This window comes from Suncus etruscus, chromosome 8 (assembly GCF_024139225.1).
Source record: "Suncus etruscus isolate mSunEtr1 chromosome 8, mSunEtr1.pri.cur, whole genome shotgun sequence".
NCBI lineage: Eukaryota > Metazoa > Chordata > Mammalia > Eulipotyphla > Soricidae > Suncus > Suncus etruscus.
This window is the reverse complement of record NC_064855.1, coordinates 69,124,082-69,142,317: the sequence shown is the minus strand read 5'-3', so window position 1 is coordinate 69,142,317 and position 18,236 is coordinate 69,124,082. Positions and strand designations below refer to the sequence as shown.

Genomic DNA, 18,236 nt, shown 5'->3' with positions numbered 1-18,236 from the left:
AACTGTTTTTGGAGTCAGTCAGTGACATGGCAGTGGTAAGGCCTTCCTTGGTATAATTTGTTCCTGGTGTTGATGTAGGAAACCATGTTTGTTTCTGTAGGTGGTATCTATAGCTCAGGAGTGAGACGTTATTGTCCAATCATCTGGAGTCTAGGGCAAGTCACTATGCCAAGTGTTTAGGGTGTAAGGTCCTACTTCAGTATAAAAATTTTTTGTTCCTATCTCTATTAGAAAAGAACTTGTTTGAATCTGTTCATTTTTCCCATTTTAATGTACCTATGCAAAAAAGGGACAATGCCAGAATGTATTACTAGTGCATATGGTGGACTGAGGTGTCAAGACTAACAGTCCCCGGGACCTTTTGCTTGCATGAACTCTGAACAGAGCCTTGTCTACTAGTATTTCATAGTGAATGGATCCCTAGGGTAGGGGAAGTTGCCACTACATAAGAAGATATTCGATAATGATTATACCTATTAAAAAGTGTATCTAAAAGGAATATTTAAAGGAAATTTATATGTCCTCTTTGAATGTTTTGAAATAGGTGGGGAAGGGGTGAGATCAGGGCAGAGATTCAACCTGTGATTTGGTTTTGTGATATCTAGAGAAAATGGCTTCCAACAGTCCCATATCAGGAAGTGTCCTCAAGTGGGGAATTTCTCAGGAACCAAATCTGGTAGCAAGCAATAGTCCATGGTGAAAGGAGGTGAAGGAAGAGAGGCCACCAAGAGCAACTCAATAGCAGCAGACTGTTGGTTTGTTCTCATGCTGAGAATCTATCTTTGAACTTTGAGCGCTGGTTGGCATCTGGCTGGCCTGGGGAGAATATTCTACTTTGTGAAGAGTAAAGGACTGAGAGTAAAATAATGGTTAAATGTGGAAAAATAACATGAAGGGTTTGAAAGGGGTTTGTAAGGTTGTGTGCCAAAAAATAGAAAGGGGAAAGATAAGGAATGATTATCTATAATAGAGGGAAAAACACTATACTACATAGGCATTATATCTATTGCAGATGGATATTAGACTGACATTGGTAAGGTATACATACTGTCCTGCACTGACATCAATAGCCAGAGGATAGATTTTCAGGTTACATTTGAAAAACTTTCCCAGGTGATATGGGACAGAACATTTAAAGAGAAGGGATAAAGAAAGAGGGAAAAAGGAAAAGAAAGAAAAGAAGGTGAAGCTGGCAAGTCTACTGTAGAAGGTTTTCTTTCCCACCCCCAAACCCCCTTTAGGCTGATCATGTTTGGTGAGGGTGAACTAGGTTGAAGAAAGGCTTCAAAGCTTAAGTTGTGTGTGGAGCATTCTTAAGAACAATCATAGTTTTCAAGTCTAAATAACCAAGTGACATGATAATGAGCACTGTATGGGGTGACTGTACCATGAGTTGGTATTATATCTATTACAGACAGCCATTGGTATGGCAAACATATATGCTCATGCTATCAATCCATGGATTACAGTTAAAAAGCAGATCCAGGTAAAACGGTACATAAAATTTTTTTAAAGGAGGATGAGAAAAAAATAACACAAATTAAATTTTTGTTTGTTTGTTTTGTTTTTGGGTCACACCCAGCAGCACTCAGGGATTACTTCTGGCTCTATGCTCAGAAATCACTCCTAGCACGCTCCGGGGACCAGATGGGATGCCGGGATTTCAACCAATGACCTTCTGTATGAAAGGCAAATGCCTTACCTCCATGCTATCTCTCCGGACCCCACAAATTAAATTAAAGAATATTTTTTTCTAATTGTTGTTGCTTTTTTTTTTTTTTTTCGGTTCTTTGCCTTTTTTTTCCTGTGCTTTGATTCATCTTTATTTCAGGACCATGGTTAGTATGTGGTTGTTGTCTTTATTTCTGTGGTGCTTTTCAGGTTTTTTGTTTGTTTTTGTTTTTGTTTTGGGGGAGTTGATTTTATTTGTACTATTTTTATGTTTTCCTTCCTTTTTCCCTTTCTTTTCTTAAACTGATTTTTATAGTTTCTAGAAGAACTTCTCTCATTTTTATGCTTGTTTGAATTCCCCCCCCTTTTTTTTCTTTTTCTTTTTTCTTACTTTCAAATAGAACCAAATAACTTGAACCATCTTGTTCTGCCTCACAAATTAAGGGGGAAATAATGGAGGGCACCAAGATCAAATGGTCGTATGAACATTGAGTAGAAATAAATAATGATCAGACTTAAACACCAAATCCAAAGTCACTACAACAAAATCGATACCCAATCTACAACCAGCTAGACAAAGAAGGAACCACTCATACTAGCAGACCGGGGGGGGGGGGGGGGCAAAGAAGGGGCGATATGGGATGCATGCTGGGAACAGGGGTGGAGGGAGGACAACATTGATGGTGGGAAAACCTCTGATTCAATGTCACTATGTACCTAAAATACCACTATGAATGATTTGTAGTCCACTTTGGTCAAAATAAAAATTATTAATAAAAATAAATTTAAAAAATTAAAAAAAGGGGGGTGGAGAGAAAGGAGAAAAAAATTAAAGTCTGCAAATGTTTTCCGTTGTCTGGTTCGATCCTGTTTGGTGAGGGAAATCTCTACTGGGGAAAGGCTACCTGGGATAGATTGTGTATAGAGCATTCTAGCTAATATGTGATATGGTGATGAGCACTGTATAAGGGGTATATACCGTGTATTATCCTGTGGGTTTTGCACATCCCATTTCCTTTCCTAAAGGCAATCTAAAATTATGAGCATTATGGTATAATGGTAGACTAGCAACAGTTGTGGCATGGGTGCACTGGTGCCACAGGAAGCAAAAGCCCTTTGGGCTGGGTCACTGACTAGCCTTCCCTCCCCACTACTTGAACCTACCTGAGTGGGCAGGGCTGGGGTTAAATGGGTGACCCATTGGGGTGCTGGAGGCCCCGGAGCTGGGGCCTTCCTTTTTGCCCGGCTCCCCTGTCCCGGCAGGGGCCACACTGTTCCCAGATGCAAATGAGGAGACCAGAGTTTTAACAATAGTGAAAAGAAGATAAAGGAATAATCGATTATGACTCCATATCGTAAGTGATTTCCAGGTCAACTTCACCAAGTTAACTTCAAACTGATTCAGTATACTTAAATGTGTTAAAGCTAAGGAAATAAACATAAAAATGGCACTATAACCAAGAGGAGATGCTTCGTAATCGAATTCATAAACAGAATAATAGAATTGTATACTTATATTACAGTATACTAAAGTCTCTGTGGATGTCGGTGAGTCAAGGCATTAAAGAGATATTACACAGAGATTTTTGTAACTAATGGGTTCCTCAAGTAGCAGAAAAAGGATATGAGCAGGTACTTTCCTCTTGAGTTTAGTGTTTTCCAGAGAGGTCTTTATCTCCATGATCCCCTTCCTTTTATTCTAGCAGAGTAGATTCTTTGAACTATGTCCATTTTATTTTTAAATCAAAGGTATCTCATTCCCATCCTGAAATTATATTTACCCTCTACAATTTTATTTAAAAAAAAAAAAAAAAGCTCTCTTGGCCAGAGTGGTGGATCAAGTTGTAGGGTGTTCGCCTTGCATGCGCTAACCACAATTCTATCAACAAGAGTCCAATATGGTCTCCCAAGTCAGGAGCGATTTCTAAGCACATAGCTAGGAGTAATCCCTGAGGGTTACAGGTTAAGGCCCAAAAACTAAAATAAATAAATAGTTATTACCCTTGCCCTTAGAATTGATATATAGGTTTATCAATGTTTTGAGAACTGTGTCCCATTGCTGTGTCAATGTTTCAACCATAAAAGTTTGCATCTCATCTACCAACAACCAATGTTATATTTATAATTATAATTAGATTATGGGTGTTCACAAGCATTTTGTCATCAGTTTTAATATTATTTAAAATACCTAATATTAGGACAAAAAAATTTTGCACTTAATTGGTGATAGAGTTTGTTTCATTATTCTTTTTTCTGTTTTTTTTTTGTTTGTTTGTTTGTTTTTGGGTCACACCCGGCAGCGCTCAGGGGTTACTCTTGGCTCTATGCTCAAAAATCGCTCCTGGCAGGCACGGGGGACCATATGGAATGCGGGATTCGATCCACCTTCCTTTTGTACGCAAGGCAAACGCCTTACCTCCATGCTATCTCTCCGGCCCCAAGTTTCATTATTCTTATATCTAAAGTTCTTGTCTAAAAACTCATATCTTGTTATTTGACACCAGATCTACAGAGCTAGTTAATATCTTTATTTTGTCAATTCTAATACAATTCTAAACTTTAGTGATATTAGGTCTATAAGTCTAAGTCATTTAGCCTTCTTAATTATTATTGAATCTAAGAGGAACTATATAGATTTTGTTGATTTTGACATGTATTTTTATAGTGTACATTATCTTTGAGCTTCATACTAACCCTTTGTTGCCCTCTCTTTACCACAATATTGGGATTAATAAATATTTATTTTGTAGACTCCCTCACCAACTCAAATACCATGAGAGACAGTGAAGAAAAACTGGAAGAAAGAGAAAATCAATTTCATAAAATCCTCTTGTATTTATGGCAGTAACAGAATGGTGATCATCAACATTGGTGATTACTAATAGTAGTCTGGGAAATTATATAGAAGCAAGGGCTGCAGATAATTGCTGTGTCTTGAGGCAGAAACACACCAGTGGCACAGTATTCATGGTTTGAGTAAAATCATTTTCCCTGTGTTCTGTAGCTCTGGGTGTGATGAAAGGTCAGTATGACTGATGCTATTTTGATAGGCTAACTGTTCTGCTTTGTTCTTCTGGTTCATCTCAGTACATTTGCAACAGATTCATTACATTAAATTACACTATATTACACTTCCTTCTTGTCAACACCTAAATGTCTTTCTGTTTTCCTGACTGTATATGAACAAATGTGTGCTATTATGCATCAGAGACTTTCATAATTTTGGAAAAATTATTATGTGGTTTTATTAAAAGGCTTTATTCTTCATATATTTGTGGTAGTAGAATTTCAGTCTGTTGATAAGCAAATCATGTGATGAGATTAAAAACAGGAGAAATTTTATCGCATACCTTTCCTTGTTCTGGACAATATTCCACTGCACTGTTTAACCATTTTATTTAAGTTCTGTGTCCAATCAAGTGACAACTTGCAAGTCTACCATATTTGAATTATAAGCAGAACAGGTAATGAAAATACATGAAAACAGGAACCTCAAATTTAAACACCATCAAATCAAAGGTAACAAGAGTAACAGGCTATTTATCACATTAACATTTCCCAGAGTTGGAATCTCATTAGTGCTAATGAAGAAAGAAAAACTCCTAAATGTAAAGGTAAGAGTGGGGTGGTGGTGTAAGATTAGACTATGGTAATCTGCAGAACTGTCTCATAGTTCAAAATAATTTTTTTAATTTTTAGAGGTGTGATATGTTCTTCATTTGATTTGGGATAAAGGTTATATGGAATAAAGCAATGGCACAGGATTCTTATTCACATAGACTTTATTAGCATACATCCTTTTAACTTGATTCATAAGAATAATTGTATTCTTTATAGTAGCATTACAGCTGCAGTCTTCCATTTTTTTCTTAAAAATCCTAATTTTGATTGACATATTATGTATAAAGAGGGAGGGTTTCTAGAGAAAATGAAAAAAGAAATAGCAAAAGAAAAACACAAATCCCTAGAAGAAGAGATAAGAATAGTGAGATGAGAGTAATGGATTGTATGATTTAAAGAAGAAAGCACCAGCAGACAGAAAAAAATTTTCAAAAATAATTACAAGCCCTCTGGTGAATTAATGTGACACAAACATGAGTCTCTAAAAGCCAATGACTATCAAAAACTTTCAGTAAATATGAGAGGTTGGTGATTCTCCACTGAGAGATCAAGAACAGTTGTATGCAGAGCTGACATTATCAATTGAATCTTTCTTGAATATTTTTCTAAGATATAATGAAATACCTTCTAGGTCATACTATATCTGCTTAGTGTTAGACACAAACTTTATGCATTTTTCTCCATCATGTCTCCAAGATTGCAGGCATGCACTAGATTATACATAAAACTTATACTAAAAAAATGGTTAAACTGTGCAGCAAAATGTTGGCCCAAAGTAGGTAAAGGCATACTGCCAAATTCCCTTGCCTTGTGTCCTCTCATACCATGTTGCTGGGATACTAGCATATCAACAGATTGAATTCCCACTATCACCACTGACTGAAGAACTAGAGCGTTCAAGAAAATGACTTTGAATACAAATATGAGTCTATAGAAAACAGAGACAACAATAGGCGAGGTAAGTGGGGGGTTGTTTTGAAAAACAATCAACCTCTTATTCTAGAAATTAGTTCTTTTGTAGATTTTTTTCCTCTCTAAATTCTTCAAGTACTTTGCTTAATTGGTCTTGTTTTGAGACCATACCTGGTGGTGCTCAAGTCTTACTCCTAGCTCTATGTTCAGGGATCACTTATAGTAATGCTCAAGTGACATATGTGGTGCTAGAGCTCAAACCTGAGTTGGACACATTCAATCAAGCACCTTACTTTTTCTAACTCTCAGAAACATTTTAAACAAACTTTATTATGTATAAAGCATTAAATTAGCCTAAGAAAAGTAAATATAATTTTGCCACAAATAAAGATCTTTATTTATTTCTTTATATTATTTCTGGATAGAAAAAAAGTTTTCCAATTTGAAGAATATTTATTCCCTGCACTATGGGTTCAGAAAATGGGAGGAGTGATAATGAGTTGATTTCAGTACAGCAAAAAATATAGACTTCTATCACAGAGAATATTAAAGGAGTATATCTTAGTTGGAATGATTTCTGAAGTGCACACTGAGGAAAAGTAATATTAAATAAAATATTTATGGTTTAATCTACAAGCATATATCATCGAAACAGGATGCATATATATTTTTCTAATAAATTTCTCTTTTGGAAGATCTGAGCCTTAGATCTGTAAAATAAGAACCAGAGTTTCCTTACAGGTTAGAGTATTTCTGATGTGTGTAGATGTGTGTACCCCTGGGTATATAAATAATAATATCCTATGGCTAGAAGAGAAAGAGAAGGAACTGACATAAAACGAGGATATCCTATGTTCGTGATCTCAACCAATCAAATAGCCCAATGAGACAGACATTGATGATAAGGACAAAAGAATAAGCAGTGAAAAATATGCTTTGTGTTTCTGCTTTGTATCTTAGCAACCCTGTATATCTATTTTCCAATATATTTTTCCTTGATTGGTCAATTTTAAATTATAAAATACATCTCAGATTAAAAAATGTAAGGGGGTGACTTTTGTCACCAGGCGATTCTCAGGTATTGTTATTTCTAGCTCTGTACTCAGGTTCTGTACTGAGTACGGAGTTCTCATATGGTCTTGGGGAACCATATGGGAGGCCGAGAATTGAACCTAGGCCAGTTGTGTGCAAGGCAGGCACCCTGCCTGCTGTACTAATGCTCTAGCCTCTCAGATTCAATTTCTTATCAGGTCCACAACCAGTAGTGCTGGGGGTTGAAGAGAGCCACTCCAACTAAAGCTCAGTCTGCAATCCTGAGAGATCGTTGCTCTGGGATCACCAGGGTCACACCTAGCAGTGTTAATATATGTGCTACCATTTCAATTTCTCTCTGGTTCCACCTATGGTTCTTTACCCTAAATCACATGAAAGGACACTTAGGACACTTATAGCATATATGGTTTCCACATATTCTATTGTTATCATAAAAAAAAGAATTAGACTTAGTAGTTTCTTTTATAATGCAATGCTGCCAAATTAAGGATCCAAATGTGTAAAAAATATTATAAAGGTATAATATACAGCTATTGAAAAATCATATTTTGAGAAATATTTAATGATCTGGGAAAGTGTATAATTCATAAGATCTTATCTCCCTTTCTAAAACCAAACATGATGTGCAAAGAGAAAGAACAAAAGAAAATCAATTGGGCTGGAGTGATAGTTCAATAGTTAGGGCATTTGACTTGCAAGGAACCAAACTGGATTTAATTCCCAGCATCTCCTATGATCCTCCAAGCCCCAACAAGGGTAATTCCTGAGCACAGAGCCAGGAGTAAGTAGTGAGCACCACCAGGTGTGACCCAAAAACAAACAAACAAAAAGAAACAAAGAAAAATCAATAAAAATGTTAGATATGTATGAATAGTTAGAATATAAATAATCTTATAGACGGTGTGGGGAGGAGGAAAATGGAAGTATTGTCAGCAGAAAGGTTGCACTGGTAAAGGAGGTTGTACTTTTTATGACTAAAACCCAACTACAAACATGTTTATAACCATGGTGCTTAAATAAAGGTATTATTATTATTTAAAAAAATAAAATTTATCCTGCCAAAAAATGAAAGGATATAAGTGATCTTGTTTTCTTTTTCAGCTTTTAGATTTCTGCAAATTTTCAAAAGCAAACTCAACTTAGTTCTAGAATCAAATAAGAAAATAATTAGCTTTAAAATTATCAAGAAATAAATAGCTTGCCAAAAATAAAGCAGAAAGACAAATTATCTGAATTATTATGAAAAAATTGTGTGGGACTAAGCAATTTGGTGATCTTTAATAATGGGATATGGGAACATGTGGGAAAATTGTTCTGTGAAGCCTAGAGCAGAATTAACTTCATTTTGTTGAGCCAATGTTAAGTTTACATTTAAGGTTAACAAGGCTAAGTTTCTAAGATCTAAGATTCTATCCCAACAATAATAACACAGAAGTCAGGGCTTTATAAACCACAATATACTGCCCTAGATCTAGTCATAAAAGGACATGGTGAAACACCGTAGACACACCGAGAAGTAACCATTCAAATTAAAGGTCAAAACTTCCTGCTTCTTGTACTACAAACCCAGCTTGTGACCTCCAGAGGGTTGGCTCCTGTGGGAGGTGGCTCTGATCCATCAGTTTGTAGTTTGTTGGTTGATGGAATAAAGCTTTACTTTATGTGTGGTCACATCCTTCAGAACTTCAGGCCCTAACAGTTCAGCCCTTGAAATAATAACATTCCTCAATTTATCTATCTGCTTACTTGCTCATTTAATTTTTACCTAGATCATTTCCCAAGTTGGTTGGACACAATGAAATTCTATGTTCTTTTTGCTGTCCTTGGATACATAGGTTAAAGAATGGAAGAAAAACAGAAAAAACAACAGAAGCTTCGGAATGCTCCACAGATGCCTTTCATTAAAGTCCCTCTCTCGGTTTCTAACACTTCATTACTAAAGGTATAGCTTGTCATTTACAGATGGAGGGAATTTGTCTTTCTTTTTTTCAAAAAAATTTTCATTGAAAAATATTTTAAATTTTTATTGTGGTCAAAATGAATTACAATTCTCTCACAGTAATATATGAGGCACATAGTGACAATGAGTGAGTGGCATTCCCACCACCAGTGTTGTTCTCCATTCACCCCCGTTCCCAGCATGCATCCCACATCTCCCTCCTTTACTCCCGAAACTGTTCCTCCCTTATACAGCTTGTTGTAGATTGGGTATCAATTCTGTTGTAGTTGACTTTGGATTTGGTATTCATGTCTGGTCAGTTTTATTTTTCCACCAAATGAACATTCGACCACCTGGCCTTGGTACCATCTGGGGGAAGAAGGAAAAAAGAAAAGAGAAAAAAAAGACAAAAAAAGAGAAAAACTAGGAGGACTTTGTCTAGGTGTTATAAATATTTGTTTAGAAAAGGGAAGGAAAAAAAAGAAGAAAAAGGTAGTAAAACAAGACAAACCAGAAACAAAAAAGAATAAGGGAGTGTCAACAAGATTACAAAAAGAATAAACACAGAATAAGCCAAAAACCAAAACCATCAGCTACGGGGGAAAACAAAACAAAACAAAACAAAACAAAACAAAAAACATACCAGCAACTTCTTAAAAAAGGGAGGGGTTGTGTTTCTTCTTCTTCCTCCTCCTCTCCCTCCTCCTCCTCCTCATCTTCCTCCTTCTTCTTCTCCCATAGGCACAGTAAATATAGGGAAAATTACAGCCTAAGAGATACAGGGTTTCTTGCCGTTGAAGCATACTGCCATGGGAACAACTACCAGCTCCATGCTCACTCATTTGCACACCCCAAGGTCTTTTTTATGGTGCCAAGAAACTCTCCACTCAGATGTGGGTGATGATAGCCGCCTTTGTAGCTGGAGATTTTGTTATTTGTGTAGGTCATAGAGTGAAGGCTAGGAGAGAGTTTTTCATTATGGTTCTAGGAGTTTTGTTCCATCACTGTTGTAATCAGTTTTCTGTAATTAGTGGTCTTGGTTTTTGTTCAGAACCTAGGACAGAGCCTAGGTTATAGTCTTTCTGCATAGTTCCAAAAGTTCTGTTCAGTTGCAGTTGTCAAAGTTAGACCTCTGGAATTAGAAATCTTGGTTTTTCTATAAGTCAATTTTTGATATATTTCTGTTTATACAATATAAGGGAAAACAATGGGTCCAACACAGGACTTTGGTACATTAATGATGCTACATCCATTTCATCTCAGGAGCTCTGTGGTATAATCCCTTCTTAAAGCTCACCTATGAAAGAGTAATATAAAACTCATTAATTACCAACACCATTACTCCCTGTTAGACAGCTAGTTTTACTACCTTTGATCAAAATCAGTTAACATCATTCTCTTAATTCTATTAAAATGTTAGACCTTTCTGGTCCTTGAGGAAGAGTAAGCAACAAGATAAGAAAGTTTACTTATTGTTTATTATTTAGAAAGTTGAGACATTAGCTAGGAAAAATAAGTAGATTTATTTTTTTCTTGCAAATTAAAACCAAAATTGGGATTAGAGCAATAATATAGCAGGTAGGGTGTTTGTTTTGCTTGTGACTGACCTGTGTTTGATCCCTGGCATCCAATATGGTCTCCTGAGCACCAAGAGTGATTCCTGAGCTCAGAACCAAGAATAATAACCTTTGAGCACTGACAGATATGACCCCCTAAAAGCAACGACAAAATATAAATAAATGTTCTTAATATTTTATCTTGTGTAATGAAAATATCAGTTGCACTTTGTAGCCATGACTTAAAATTGACTTGCAATTTTTATTTTCTATTGTACCCAATCATTTGAAAATGCTTAATTAGAAATGCCATCTTGGTGCCAGAGCAATACTAAAGGGGTAGGGCATTTGCCTTGCATGCAGTGAGGGAGGTTGACCCCAGCATCATGGTTCCCAGAGCCTGCCAGGAGTAAGATTTCTGAGCACAGAGCCAGGAGTAACTTTTCAACACCGCCTGATGTGGCCCAAAACCAAAACCAAAATAAAACAAAACAGAAGAATTCCATCTCTTCTAAAATATATTTTTTAAAACTTACTTGAAAACTTTAAATTGCAAATACCTTAATTTGTAACTTTTACTCTGAATATGTTCTAATATTAAGTTCAAGGTTCATTAAATATCATTCTTATATTAAGTTTAAGGTTCAGTCTGACTCACAGATTTCAGCTCATACTAAATGTCTTACAAATAAAAGTCACTTTACTTTTTAGCTCCAATGATTATAAGATTTTGTTACATAATTATTCACTAGATTAAATTTCAGTTTTGAATTATTTAGCCTGGGACAATGCAATTGACAAGTTCAGTTGGACATTGGTTACTTCTCCTTTTGCTAAGTGGTCGTTATTTTAATATGTTAAGAGAATGTATTGGTAGGGGGATGGTGAGGCTTTTCTCAGCTTGACCAGGCTCCTACAACCCCTATGACCTGGTAGGTCTGAAGGTTGCAGGGTAATGGCAGAGAAATTCACAAAGAAGTCAGATAAAGTTCCAGGAGTCAGCCACTTTATTTTACAGTCCAAACCACCATGTATATTTCCTCTTATGGCTTCTAGGCTAAGCCTTTTTCAAGCAGCCACTTTTCTGCTCCTTCTCTGTCTCTCTCTACCTCTGTCATCCTTTCAGCTGCTCTCCAAGCTTCCTCGCTAACTGACACCCTTTGCTGACTCTAACTCTTCTTCGTGGTGACTTTCTAAATAGCCTCCCTGCTGGTGTTCTGTTCTGTAAATCCATTTTCAACAGTGGACTGCAGTGAGCTTTCTCAGCTTAAAACCTGTCATCTTAAATTTTGACCCGTTGGGTTGGATAATTCTTTCTGCAAGGGACCTGAAGGATGATCATTTGCACCCTTGACCAGTAATCATTGACTTACTTCACCAAGGATGACAATCAATACTTTGTGTAGACATTGACAAATATTCCTTGAAAATTAATATTACTCCTTTTGAAAACTAATGCCTAACATAAAGATCTTCAATATCCCCAACTTTGTTTTAATTTGTTTGTCTTGGATCATACATGACTATCTTCAGGGCTTACTGTGCTCTGTGACTCTGTATTCAGGAATAACACCCCTGGTGGGCTTGGAGGACCATATGTGGTGCCGGGTATCGAACTTGAGTTGGCTGCATCAAGTCAAGCTCCTTACCTTCTGAACTATTTTTTAGCCTCTATCCCTCATTTTAAAATTAATTCTTTATCCCTAAACTAAAGGTTTTCTTGATCTTCTTGTACTTAACTTGATAGATTATTTTTTTACAGATCAGAACCCAAATTCTCACTGAAGTTAAATTATATATGTATTACTCCAATAAATTCAGACATTGGGTGCCATATAAAGACATTTGTAGCACTTTCCTTTATTAATCAAATTTCCTCCTTTCTGATCTACTGGTTCTTAAATTTTACTGTGCTTGTATCAGAACCATGCAAAGGGACTGTTTTAATCCAGAATGGCAGGCCTCATCTCCCTAAGTTTCTGTAAGTCTGCACAAGGCCTGGGAATTTTTTCCTAACAAGTTGCTAGGTGATGTTGATACCTTCTGGGATCTTTTTCCACCTAGGACTATTTTTTAATCACCCATTCACCATTACTACTGGAGGTGGGAGAGAAGTATCTTACTCCGCAGAAATAAATTTTGAGTACATCATACTTAGTTCCCACAGAATTTTACCAACTCATTAAAATTACCTGCTTTGTTCTGACAGGGTCTAAATCAAGGGCAGAGGCGCTACTTATACAGCATTGTGAAGATTTACAACTCCAGGTCCCAGTGGGAGAACCTGCAGGCCCGCTATATTCACAGCCTTCAGCACCAGCAGCAGCTGGGTGAGTATAACTAACTACCTGATCTGAACGCATCACCTCATAAAAGAAGCCCAATATTGCCACTGGAAATCATGACACTTAGAAATCAAGTGCTAGATAAATGATCCAGCATCATGGCCTCTACTATTGTGTAACTTTGTCAATATGGTTGGCAGGTCAAGTTTAAAAATGATCATTTTTCACTAAAGGGGTTAAAGCACTTGTATTGAATGTAGCTGAATTCCAATTTCCTCTCCAACATCTCAGGTGAGCTTCCACCCACTACAAAGAGTCACAGTTGAGCACAAAACTAGGAGTACCTCAGTATGGCTAGACATAGACCACCCCTAATTCCCACCCTGACCCATTTTTTTAGAAATATTATCTCTGACAATAGAGAGAGAAAAATGTCTAAAATTAAGAGAGTTTTGAGAAATCAGAATATGAGCGAAGTTCCTGGAACAGGAAAACATAAGTGAAAAGCGAGAGAACATTTATGTCAAATCATGACAATACAGACTAGGCTGGTTTAAGGAATGGCACGAGATCTGCTCATGGGTGTAACTCTATGTGTGTGAGCATGTGTTTAGGCAAATGAAGCTCATAATATTGTCTTCACATGCTCACTTTTAATTGTTGCCTCCCAAATAGTGATCAGAAGATCCATTGCCCTCTGAGTAATATGCCTCTAGCAAATTCAAAATTAGAACCTGGAAACAAAACAGTGTTGGGACTATAAGGTGCCAAGATCCACCAGGGCCTCAAACTGTGGTGCTTGGGAACCCTTGGGGTTCTACCTAACAGTTCTGTGTGGTAGGGGTGGGTGGGGTCATGTAGTGTCAACTTAAACTCGCAGGACTTCATTCTTGTGAGGCATGCACTGCTACTCGTCAGGAAAAAAATAAGAGTGATGGCAAAAGAAATAAATAAAAAACTGAAAAAGTCAGAATATGGTTTATTATAAAATGTTAACAGCACTGGAGATTTACAGGAACCTGACCTCATTGAAATAGCAATGGGCTTAGGCAGATGATTGAGGCTCATGTCATAGCTCATCCCCATGCTGGTTGTGCAAACTCTGAGTCTTGGTTTACTTGGAGCAATAATAGGTATATTTTTTGAACATTTATCACAGTGCAGACATTTTGCTAGAAGCCCTACATATATAATCTCATTTTCTCCCTACTGTACAATTGTGGGAAACTACAGGTGATATAACTTGATTGAGATCATACAGAGAGTAAATGTCAGGGCCATTACCGACAAAAATCATACATCTTCACCCCCGGCTCAGCTGTTTTTCTTTTTTCTGCCAACTTTGTGAACTATTACAAGTCATAAGTGAAATAATGGTTGCAAAAGCCTTCACAGAATATAAGTAAAAGCCTACTAAAAAGTATCATTGTTATAATTATTATAAAATAATTTTTCATCTAGAAAACCTTTCAGGTCCTTATGTTACTTACTTCTCTTAACTGATACAAGTTTTGTTTAGGTTTGAGGATGGGGGTCTTGTTTTACTTGAGGGGGAGATACTACTTTACATTGTTGTGATTATATTTTTGCAAAAGGAAGGTCTAACTCAAAATAATTTAACCAAAAACAAAGTTATATTTTTCTTCTATTAGGGTTTCCTATGTGCAAGAAAATTTGCTAAGTAATCGGCATGTACCTAAATGTTAGGTGCTTTTATATTCTTATAGTTTATAGAAGAGAATATTGAGGTTATTAAATAACTTTTTAAATGGTAAATTATATATAAAATGACTAGGGTTGCAAAACTAGTTAATGTCAGAACCTGTTTCCCACTGATGTGTGAAGTACCGTAGAAGTATTATCTAGTAACTGTTTTTAAAGTAGAATTGCATAGAGTTCAATGAAAGTAGAAGCAGAGCTATCCAATGTCTGGTTCATATAAAGTCTGTGTAAGTCATTTAAATGCAAGTCTCCAGGCCTAACTTTCAATTTCTGCTTCAGATTATATTTGGAGTAGAATCAAATATCTAATTTTTTAGAAAAATATTTATGAGTGACCTCAGATAAATGATTTTAAGTAGATGATTCATAGGCTACACTTTCAAAATACCAAAAAAAGGGGGGGGGGGCAGTGGCGCTAGAGGTAAGGTGCCTGCCTTGCCTGCACTAGCCTTGGATGGACCACGGTTCGATCCCCCGGTGTCCCATATGGTCCCCTACACCAGGAGCGACTTCTGAGCGCATAGCCAGGAGTAACCTCTGAGCGTCACCGGGTGTGGCCCAAAAACCAAAAAAAAAAAAAAAAAGGAAAGTATTTGTTTGTGTCTGGCTAGAATAAAATGTTGATATTAAGATAAACAAATGTTATACAAATTCACCATGGCTCAAGTTCCTCTTCAAGTAAATTGTCATGCTACTCAATGACTATGTCTTTATTAATTTATCAAATGAGAAAGACAAAAGAAGAAACAAGATCTTTAAAGATAGTTAGACAATAAAGGATGTACGACACAATTGTTTCTATACTGCCAAATAGAAGATATGTTGTGAATATTTGCTGCATCATTTGCTTAGTTTTTTGTAAGATTGTTCACTTTAGAGTTTTTCTTATTTCTTTTCCTAGGTTATATTACTCAGCGGGAAGCCTTGGCTTGTGCTACTGTGCTTATAGATTCCACTGAGAGAGCCTCAGCCAAGGTAGCTCCTCACAGAATATTCCCCCGAAAGACTTCAGCCATGACAAGAATCTGGTCATCAACACTTCCTGCATGTGTGGTTAGAAACAGGGCTCAAAGTGCAGCTCTCTGATTCCTCTGAAATTTGCATAATCACTAAGCAGACTAGTTTGCTTATACATCCCTCCAGGCATCTAGTAGGCATATTTGTTCAATGAGAATAGATACTATAAACTTCACACCGAAAAAATTGTCTTTCCCTGTTCATATATACTTTCCCAAACAAAAAACAGGTAGAAAAATTTAACAGCAAATGGGTCAAGGGTAATCCTATCACTCCCCATATAATTTATGCATAGAATGACTTTTAAAGATTTTAAAGTAGGTTTCCTTCCTTTCTAAAGAATTTCCAAGAACAATGATAGGAAATAGTTCATTCACAGGGTACCAGATCCTCTGTCGTTGCCTAATCATTTCCTGGAAGTCACCCACAGTGCATGTTGAAAGAATACAGTATTAATCAGAGACTAACACTGAGCATCCATAGCTTCCATAGTCATCTCATCTCAGCAGCAACCAGGTTCGAATCCCGGTGTCCCATATGGTCCCCTGTGCCTGCCAGGAGCTATTTCTGAGCAGACAACCAGGAGTAACCCCTGAGCAATGCCAGGTGTGACCCAAAAACAAAAAAAACAAACAAAAAAAAAAGATAGTACATTTTATATCCTTCACTTATTCCCCTTTAAGCAAAGGCTTGCAAATTAGCCCAAACTCTCTGGTTCTTGCCTAATTTTCTCTTTGAGTCATCTTAAAATTTGGTAGCAGTCTGAAAGATGAATTCTTTTCACACAGCTATAATTGACCTTGACCCAGGTCATAAATTCTTGAGCACACTTATCCTGACAGTTAAAACTACACCTTTCAGTAGAACAAAAAAAACAGTCCAAAATAACTGATTCTCAATTCTAATTTTTCCACACCCTTAAATGCTTGAATAGTTTTGGTACTCATGATTATACAAATAAAGAAAAATTGAGATAACAGTGATTATTTCATGATATGATAAATGGGATTATCTTATAGTAGTTATATTTAAATTTTTACCATCAGTAGTGAATATCTGGGAAAAAAATTAGTCATCTGTGCTTATAAAGTCAAAATCCAAGAGCCATTAGTTCATCTTCTTTTTGTTCATTTTGTTCAATCCCTATCTCATTCAAATCAATTTCTTTGCCATGTCTATAGAAGAAATCCATTAAGAAGGAAAATAAAATTTCCTAACAAGGACATATTGTCATGATTTGAAAGGAAGATGTGCTTTTACCTGGAGAAAAATGCTCATTGTTGATTATATCAATGATGATAATAATAGTTTTTTTCTGCCATCACTAAAAAATACAGAAAACTCGTCCCAAGGTTCTGAAATTTTCCGGTAAGAGTTCTGATATTTTCTATGGCCTTTTTTGAGTGGAATAAGAGGAACAATTGTTCTGCTGATCTGACAGGAAGATTTAAGAATGCTGATCTTTAATTCGTTCACTTGATCATGAAGAAGCATCTTACCCTTTTCAAGTCCTGGCCCTAACTCATAAACTCTATTTTCTTAAGCTAGAAAAATTGGTAAGTAGGCTTAACAGAAGAAAAACATTATATGGAACTGGATGAGCTCTAAAGGTAGCACTCTTAAGGAACTGAGGTTTGCATTAGCCCTAATTTGATCTCTACAAACCTTACTGTTATTTCCATAATGTGGATTTCTGTCCCTTTGAACCTGTATGACTTTTATCTTGAGTATTTTGGTAAGCATAGACATTTGCTGTAGGTCTTAGGTTGTGATTAGAATATCAAGGAGGCCACTTATTATTCAAAGCTAGTCAAACATTAAAAAAAAAATCTCAGAAGCATCTTGTATTCCATAGAGGCTTTTAAAAGCCAATTGGAAGGTTAATGTCACAGACTGAGAAGAGCGACAAATAGGTCTAAAGAAGTGCAGAAGGTCCTGCTGCTGTCTTTCTCTTCTGAAAAGATAATGACCCAGAGCCCCAACCTGAAACCTATGAGGATAATAACTGATGATGGTCCTGGAAGCAAGATGTTCACCTGGGACGACCCTAAGAAAGATGATTAAAGAGGAAAAAGGACAGCCTGAAACATTTAATAACATTTATGAAGGGCCAGGGAGATAGCTCAAAGTACTAAAATGCATGTTTTGCAGTTGGAAGTTCAGTATCCCTTGAGTATTACTGGGAGTGACACTTGAGCAATATACTTGTGAAAGCCCTAGAGCACTGGAAAGTGTGGCCCTCCAAAGCCAAAACCCAAAAATTCCCAAACCACAAACTTTATTTTTTGACTTGTTATCTTCATAACCCTTATAACATTATAACCATTACAGTAACCATTACACCTAAAATTACTATCATCTATAATAGTGCCTGGTCTGTGGTAAACAACACATAACACTTGTTGAAAATGAAATAATCAAAGATTCTGCTGATCAGTCTTGTTTCTGACTTTGTGATAC

General features: G+C 36.5%; 1 protein-coding gene across 1 annotated transcript; it reads left to right on the top strand.

The window, feature by feature from the left end:
- Positions 1 to 9,098: 9,098 nt before the first annotated feature.
- On the top strand, positions 9,099 to 15,891 carry FAM216B (family with sequence similarity 216 member B). The gene is made up of 3 exons (XM_049778864.1): positions 9,099 to 9,199; positions 12,962 to 13,082; positions 15,661 to 15,891. The coding sequence occupies exons 1-3, from the start codon at positions 9,101 to 9,103 to the stop codon at positions 15,843 to 15,845; spliced, it is 405 nt and encodes a 134-aa protein (XP_049634821.1). The 5' UTR covers positions 9,099 to 9,100; the 3' UTR covers positions 15,846 to 15,891.
- Positions 15,892 to 18,236: the final 2,345 nt, after the last annotated feature.

Bases quoted from the DNA above. Each gene is read 5' to 3' on its own strand.
- FAM216B (XM_049778864.1), top strand. From the start codon at position 9,101: ATGGAAGAAAAACAGAAAAAACAACAGAAGCTTCGGAATGCTCCACAG. The intron at 9,200-12,961 runs GTATAGCTTGTC...TTGTTCTGACAG, and splicing joins CTAACACTTCATTACTAAAG to GGTCTAAATCAAGGGCAGAG. The intron at 13,083-15,660 runs GTGAGTATAACT...TTCTTTTCCTAG, and splicing joins TCAGCACCAGCAGCAGCTGG to GTTATATTACTCAGCGGGAA.